The following is an 8,894-nucleotide window of genomic DNA, read 5'->3' on the forward strand; positions in this document are numbered from 1 at the left end:
ATTTCCCATCAACTTTATCCCTTTTTATAATATGTTAGTAAATTGATCAATTGTTTCTACAGTACGCTATTGAAGAGGTAATTTTCAAAAAATGTCAAAAACACCCATATACACATATAAGAGTGGACAATCAATTGATCCCACAAGAAGTTTAAAAAAACTTGGATGAAATAGAAATTTGTGCATGTTTCAAGTTTTTTGTATGTAGTTTTTGAAAAGTTATTTTTTGGGCATATGACAAAGGAATCCTTTATACAATGGATAATATGACATAATATTTTGTGTAACAGATAAAAGATGATTTACATTAAAACACAACAACACAATATTATATGTAGGTTGCAAAATATAAGTTTATATGTCACAAAAAAATAGTGATGCAAAAAGATCTTTTCAAGGATGGTAACAGAGCCCAAAAAAAAAAACAACACCACAACGCAACAGAGTATAGATCATTAGCAATTTTTTTGTTAATCCAATCTTTGCGTATTTGGGTTTTTCTTACCCGAGGAGGAGATGTTACTACACCCTGGTGGTAAGCTTGGTAATCGTAGTAACCATATGGTTATTACGGTGAACATGATGACGGTGGAAAAGAACCAGATAAAATTTATCGAAAATCTACTAAGGACCATGCATGCAAACACATGTATGTAGTAGTATCTCTGAAGGATCTTCTAATAGTCAATTTTTGAGATTTGCAGCATGTTACCAATTAATCAAGCTGGTACGTAGTCAATGTATAAGATTTAACATGAAAGCAATACTATGGGAGGTGTAATTAGCTAGAGCTAACACATATCTGAACGACAGTATAACACAGCGAGAGGGAACCTATCCACCACGTAAATTTGGATGCTAGAAGAGTGAACGAAGCAGAATTTGCCTCACAAATCCTCTCTCGCCGCATATTAAACCGGTTTGTTTACAAAATAAGGACCACGCCTATATGGAACATGGATCGAGTATACAGACAGATCTGTAGAATGCGAAGCCCACATGTAGTAGTGGCGCGTAGTAAAGGATTTGCTTAGGATCGGAGGATTAGGACAAGGCTCAATATTTTAATTAGATTGCAATGTGTTACCAGATTATAATCAGAGGTCAATGTACAAATTTAACAACGTGAAAGTGATACTACTGTTTTGCACCATCACAGCACGATGATAAACCAGACCAGGAGATACTTTGACATAACAGCTACAAAACGACGTACAACGATGGAGAGCCGACCTGGCAACGCCCATGCACACCAACACGAGTAAGGCCTTGTTTAGCTCCAGAAAAATTTTTCAAAAATATCATATCGAATTTTTAGACATCTAAATAAAGTGTTAAATATAGATGAACCAAAAAACTAAATACAGAGTTATGGAAGAAATCTTGAGACGAATCTTTTGAGCCTAATTAGTCCATGATTAGCCAAAGTGCTACAGTACCCAACATGTGCTAACGACGGATTAATTAGGCTTAAAAATTCGTCTCGAGGTTTCTAGTCTAGCCATGAAATTCGTTTTTTTATTTATGTCTGAAAACCTCTTTCGACATCTGGTCAAACGTTCGACGTGATGTTTTTGCTAATTTTGACAACTAAACACCACCTAAATTTGAATACTCGTCTCTCTCCGTCCCAAAATAAATAATTATCCTGTTCCAATTACAAACAAATGACTACTTTGAAACATAAAACAAAAAACAGAGTAAATACGAGCATCTACAATCGTTGCGCTGGTTAAGAGTAAAGTTAGCACATCTTTCTATCACCAAAAATAAATAGAAACATGCAAGTCATTTTATTTGAGTAATAATTTATCTGAAATAAGCTAAATAATCAACTTATTTTGAGATGAGGAGCACTAAATAAGCAAATAGATCGTTTATAAACCAAAATTTAATTTTTAAAATGATTTTTTGGAGCTTTTTCATCATGGCTTATATTTTAGTCCTAACAAAAATATGTATATAAAAGTTTAATACATAAATTAATTTTTAATTATTAATAAGTCGTTCGGCTGATGTTGTAATAAAAAAGACAGAAACCTATATGATGCAGAGAACGGGGGTTATAACTGCTGCGTTCGAAGTAGGATGTTGCAAAAGCTTATTAGTAGCACGGAAAACGATAAACATAATTAGCACATGATTAATTAAGTATTACTTGTTAAAAATTTGAAGAATGAAGTTATTTGATTTTTTAGAACAATTTTTATATTAAAAATTTTTGCACGAAAGACATTATTCAGTTTGGAAAGCGTGTTAATGGAAAATGAGGAGTAGTTTATCTTAACATCTTTCATTACCTCTACGAAAGAACGCATAAATTTGACATAACATCGACTAGACTGGCGCGACAAGCCACAGGAAGCTCTGCGCGATGTAGAGGTGCAGAAGCAGAACGCGCTCCCTTCTCTTGGAAGCTTGCAACTCTATACGGCTTAACCCTCGAAGCGAGATCAAGGGCGTGATTTTCTCATTGAATAGCCCTCCAATGAAATTAAAATCGTATCTATGGAGTCTTTTCCAAGTTTTGTATCTACTGTACACAGCAATGAAATCACGAAAAAGCTCCGACTTCCGAACTCTTGTCTATTTGATATACATAGACATCTAAACGGACAATTTCTATCATGAATTGTCTATTTGATTATCCGTATAGTACGTAATACATTATTTTTATGCTTTGTATATATTGTACGTAACTAATTATGAAGTTTTTGTCTAAAAATATTATATACAATTTGGGAGCATGCGCCTTAGAAGCGAAGACATAATGTCTAAGTTTATTCTTAGTTAATGATGCACGTAAAATAATTAAGGGGTGTTTAGATTGAGAAAATTTTTGAGGGAAGTATCACGTCAAATGTTTGCTTGGATGTCAGAAGGGGTTTTTGGACACGAATGAAAAAACGAATTTCACGGCTAGCCTGGAAACCGTGAGACGAATCTTTTGAGCCAATTAATCCGTCATTAGCACATGTTGGTTACTGTAGCATTTATGGCTAATCATGGACTAATTATGCTCAAAAGATTCGTCTAAAAATTTCTTCCGTAACTGTGCAATTAGTTTTTTTGGTTCATCTATATTTAATGCTTTATTTAGGTGTCCAAAAATTTGATGTGATATTTTTGGAAAAAATTTTGAGAACTAAAGAGCCTTAATCCAACATGTATATATATATATATATATATATATATATATATATATATATATATATATATATATATATATATATATATATATATATATATATATATATATATATATATATATATATATATATATATGACTATTGTCTCGTGTTCTTACGCGGTGAAACTTCGATTTGTCAAATCATCGATCAACCTTAACAGAGCTCTCGTCGACTCGTTCCTCTTTCAACCGATCACATCAAAATAATTTCAGGAAATCGGTCTACAGGATTCAGTAATACCACTCATGCAGAACGGCAGGACCGCAGGAGTGTGGGTCTCACACTGTCACTAGGCCCAATCAGGCGTGAGCCAAATGAACGAACAAAAAACTGCCAGCAATGCCATCGTCTCCTTCAGCACACCATCGCCAAAAGTGATTCTGGTGAAGCATGATCGAAGAGATCAGCACAGGCAATCCGATTTAGAGGTTTTGAGGATCGTATTTTGTAGTTGTTTTTAAATTTCAAGACGCCAGATGAATTGAATCTGAAATCAGATTTGAGCTTGAAATGCGGATGACCACATCAAACCTAATATTTTTGATATATTAACTCTTTTACAAAACTAATTTCAAGTATAGATCGCACTGAAAAATAGCTCAGAACATCAACCCCAATAACTTTACTTAACGCAAAATAGATGGTGCTAACATGTTATATATATAAAAGGTCATGGAAATATGGTTTATAGTATTCTAATAATAATGGGGTATTTGTTTGGCTTTTTGAAGAAAAAAAAGATAAACGGCATATTTACAAAAGAAAAATAATTTATAAATAAAATTTTTATATATGTATTCTTATCGATCTAAAACCAATGCTGAAAAATAAAATACGAAGAAAAATCGGCAAAATTAACTCCAAAATTTAAGGTTAAAAATTCATATTGTGGCTTATAAGCAGTAGTAAGTGATTCTAGCCCAGTAACAAGTCAACCTTTTCATACACTTATCCTAAGTTGTCAACTTGACTTTTAAGTTTCTTCGAAAGTTCACATGTTTTTACAATTCACTTTATATTTAAACTTGGAACGAACATATTTGAGAACCTAATTATCCAATATTTATCCCTTTTTTTCAAAATTTTATAGGCACTGAGCTAAATATTTTGTTAAGACTAATATTATACGATGTAATTTTGGCTCAAATTTGTTTATTTCAATTTTCTTTAAAAAGGCAAAACCGTGATTTTTTTTCAAAAGAAAAGTTAGCTAGAAAAACCTAAAGAAATCTTGTGATGCCAGGGTACGAAACCTTGATCGGCAAGAGAAGGGGAAATGGTCATGTTTTACATTGTACACTCTTTTTGTCCCCTACCAAAAAAAGGCAAACTTTTAGCAATAATCTAGATAACCATCGTCTTTATTTATCCCCAAAATTTAGATATTTTTTAACAGAGGGTAAAGGTCAACGCCATCTGTGTTGGCCCTATTATCGGATGGTGTTACAATATTATCATCTCAGACATGTGCTCAGTGTCACGGAATCACTGTATCTTAGTATTATCCTGGTGTCAGGGCGGGTAATCGAGTTCACGATCAATCTCTCAAATTATCTCTAAAATTAGGTCTTGTTTAGTTCCCAAATTTTTTTTCTAAAAACATTACATCAAATTTTTAGACATCTAAATAAAGCATTAAATAGATGAACCAAAAAACTAATTGCACAGTTACGGAAGAAATGTTAAGACGAATCTTTTTGAGCCTAATTAGCCCATGATTAGCCATAAGTGCTACAGTAACCAACATGTGCTAATGACAGATTAATTAGGTTCAAAAGATTCATCTCGTGGTTTCTAGGTTAGTCGTGAAATTCGTTTTTTCATTCGTATCGAAAACCCCTTCCGACATCCAGTCAAATATTTGACGTGGCACTTCTCTCAAAAATTTTCTCAATCTAAACACCACCTTAGTTTCTATTACGATCTATTTCCAAAATAAGATTTGTAAAAGAGTCGATTCGTCCAAATTCCGGTTACGAAAGCGGGAATTCGTTTCGCTCGGATACGGAGAATAGCCACGCGTCCCTGGAACACGTTTCCTGCTAGCCACGAAACGATAGTACAGCGCCACGAGATGCGTACTCCAAAAACGATAGTACAGCGCCAGCCGCCGCCGGCCCGCCGCCCTGCGAACCGACGGAATTAACTCCTGCTTGCTTGACAAGCAACCAAACGTTGTGTTGGCGTTGTGCTGCTGCTGTTGTGGTTGCAGGCAGGGCAACCGCCATACCCCCGCTTCCAGAAATATCGTGCGAAAACATGTGTAAACCCGAGCAAAAAACAAACAAAAAAAACCCCGATGTGCTCACACGGAAACGGGAAACCTCGCAGCGAAAACGCGCGTGCACACACACCCGCGTGCCTCACGAGTGACGTGTTCCGTCGCCACCTCGAAACCGAAAAGGAGCAGAGCAGAGCAGAGGGTGAAGATAAAAACATCACATCAAATTTTAACATCTAAATAAAACATTAAATATAGATGAAAAAAAACAAATTATATAGTTATTAAAGAAATCTTGAAAAGAATCTGTTGAGCCTAATTAATACATGATTAGCTGTAAGTACTACAGTAACCAACATGTGCCAATAACGGATTAATTAGGCTCAAAAGATTCGTCTCGTGGTTTCCAGGCTAGCCGTGAAATTCGTTTTTTCGTTCGTGTCCGAAAACCCCTTCCGACATCCGGTCAAACATTTGACGTGACACTTCTCCCAAAAATTTTCTCAATCTAAGATGGTGTTTAGATTGAGAAAACTTTTGGAAGAAACGTCACGTCAAATATTTGACTGGATGTTGGAAGAGGTTTTCGGACACGAATGAAAAAACGAATTTCATGGTTAGCCTAGAAACCGCAAGACGAATCTTTTGAGACTAATTAATTCATCATTAGCATATGTTGGCTACTGTAGCACGTGTAGCTAATTATGGACTAATTAAACTCAAAAGATTCGTCTCAATATTTCTTCCATAACTGCACAATTAGTTTTTTAATTCATCTAGTTTAGTGCTTTACTTAGATGCCCAAAAATTTGATACGATATTTTTTAAATTTTTTTTAAAACTAAACAAGGCCTAAACACCACCAAAAACGGGTAAAGCGAACTGAAGGCGACCTTCGAGAAGGTCGCGTCCCGTGCCCTCGCCTATATAATCCCCGACCCGTTAGGCTACCCCAGCTGACTACCCTGAGCCACACGAAACGGGAGCAGCCGCGACGCATCAAGGGAGAAGGGCCGTCGTCATGGAAGAGAGATCTCGAGACACCGTCGAGGAGGAAGTGGGCGGCGCCGCGTTCTCCGGGGATGAGTCCGACGGCGAGTTCGAGTTCCCGTTCGTGAGCCGGGAGGCGGACGCCGGGGGCGTGGCTGACGAGCTGTTCGCGGACGGGCGCATCAGGGCGTTCTACCCGGTGTTCGGCCGTGTGCTGGACGACGTGGCGGTGGCGGCGCCCGCAGCCGCGGCGGCGGAGCGGAGGGCGCCGCTCCGGCGGCTGTTCATCGAGGAGGGGCGGAACTCGTCCGTGGGGTCGACGGCGTCGTCGTCGTCGTCGTCCACCGACGCGGAGCTCGACGGCGTGTCGCCCGACAGCTACTGCGTCTGGGTGCCCGGGTCGTCGCCGGCGTCCTCGCCCTCGCGGCCGCCGCGGAAGAGCGGGTCGACGGGGTCCATCGCGCGGTGGCGCCGCATCAGCGAGCTCGTCGTCGGCCGGAGCCACAGCGACGGCAAGGAGAAGTTCCGCTTCCTCTCCGCGCCGCCGTCCCCGGCCAGGGAGCACTCCAGATCAAAGCCCACAAAGGGCGCCGTCAAGCCCACCCACACCTACACCGAGCTCGACACCGTCGCCGCCGGCTACAGGATGTCCTACTCCCCCGCCAGGGCGCCCACCGGCGCCGGCGCGACGCGGCGGACGTTCCTGCCGTACCGTCCGGATCTCATGGGCATCTTCGCCAACGTGAACGGGCTCAGCCGGACTCACCACGGCCCGTTCTGACCTCCCCCTCCGACGCGCCACCGCCGATCGCCGGACACCGCCGTCAGGGCGAATGACCACTTCTACTACTCAAACGAAAAAAGCGAGAAATAGATTTCAAGTTTGAATTCTCCGCGATTTGAAATTTCGAACCTTTGACTTGAAGCTTACTACAATTCGAAGTTTGTGTAAATTAGCGTAGTGTATAGTTTTGGCTATTGAAGTCAAATTTGGTGGCGTGAAGTCAGAGCAGGCGAAATGCGGCGCTTCGCTTCGTTTTTATCTTTTTTTTTTTTGGGATTCGCTGAGGAATACAGCTCTGCAAGTCAGTCTATGTGGCAGACATGTGAATGTGGTAGGCGAGTAACAAACACACCGGGAAGCTCAGAAAAGGCTTCCATGTGATTATTTGTACCTGTACATATGTACATGTGTATTATTGGATAGGTAGAATGATAGTACGTAGTAGTGTATTGTTTTTTTCCTAAATAACGGCAATTTTTTCGTTGGGTTCTGAAGATGATTTGGTGCATGATTGAGAGCGATTATGAATTTCACCAAATGATATAGCGAATGATAGTATGATGAGTGATGACAAACTTCTGTATGTAGTACTACTACAAGGGAGATAGTTTATTGCATGGAAATTGAACCGTATCCATGTCAGTATGTCACTAATGGCTTCAATCATCTCGTGATCATCTAGAACATTGACCTTTTCCTTTTGAATTGATAGATAATACAAAAGAAATCAGGCTATATTTAGTTTGCCAAGAGGCGATGGCCACAAAAGCTGTCTAGAGATATTTAGTTTTCTACCATCCTCTTTGCGACTACCAACGAATCAAAATTGTCCATCTCTGTCCTAATTTATGCAATTTTGACTGTATAAATAACTGCTAAAAATAATTTATTTTAAAAAGTAGTACTACAAATTTTTTTTTTGAAACAAGCCAGCAAAGCGCTGGTTTTATACAATTTCGATCAATTCTCTATTAGTTGCCTCTATGGTGGTTGGTTGACGAGTAACTAGTTTACCCTTACATTTACTCTGCTTTAATGTGAATTTAACAAATATTTTTACTAAAATTTTTTAGCATTTTACTCTCATCTTTTTACTTCTGATTATGTTTACAGGTCAAAATTTGAATTTCGACCTATAAAATTAGAGTTGAATTAAGGATTTCTCAATCATAGTTTTTTTAGGTTTTGCTTTTAGATCGTTAAGAATACGTAAGTTTTATTTATAAATTAGTTTCTGTTTGTAAATATGATGTTTGACTTTTTAGGAAAAAAAACCAAATAATGTGGGCACTTATGATGTATTTTCTCAAATTTCATGTTTCCCGATGGTACTTGATCCCCTCAAAGAATCAATCGTGACAAATGAAAACCATGGAGTCAGCTAAATTATTTTGCCAACTAGTATATCATTGAACGGGATTAGCCGCCTCTCTAACTATTTATTCATTATCTTTGTTTGTAGGGGATTGGTGGTGATGAAACAAAAGTTATTTTTACGCATCTCTCTCCCTGTGCGAGTGTGACCATGTAAAAAACTGAATCGACATCCATGGTTATTTTTTCAAGATACTGGAAACATGACCTTTGCTTTTAAAAAATAACTATAGTGAGATTTCAACTTCACTGGTCACTGTAGTGATCGCTAGTAGATACTAACAAGTGACAAACCAGATCTTAGTATATGAGTTGCAGTGATTGTGGTACTTTG

At 38.4% G+C, this 8,894-nt stretch overlaps 1 protein-coding gene across 1 annotated transcript; it reads left to right on the forward strand.

Moving 5' to 3' along the window:
• The first annotated feature begins 6,392 nt into the window (after nt 1–6,392).
• LOC102701034 lies at nt 6,393–7,680 on the forward strand. The gene has a single exon (XM_006644355.2). It carries the CDS (start codon nt 6,434–6,436, stop codon nt 7,181–7,183), a length of 750 nt encoding a protein of 249 aa, XP_006644418.1. The 5' UTR covers nt 6,393–6,433; the 3' UTR covers nt 7,184–7,680.
• The last annotated feature ends 1,214 nt before the right edge of the window (nt 7,681–8,894 follow it).

The sequence above is a fragment of the Oryza brachyantha genome, chromosome 1 (genome assembly GCF_000231095.2).
Source record: "Oryza brachyantha chromosome 1, ObraRS2, whole genome shotgun sequence".
NCBI classification, from domain to species: domain Eukaryota; kingdom Viridiplantae; phylum Streptophyta; class Magnoliopsida; order Poales; family Poaceae; genus Oryza; species Oryza brachyantha.

Bases quoted from the DNA above. Each gene is read 5' to 3' on its own strand.
- LOC102701034 (XM_006644355.2), top strand. From the start codon at position 6,434: ATGGAAGAGAGATCTCGAGACACCGTCGAGGAGGAAGTGGGCGGCGCC.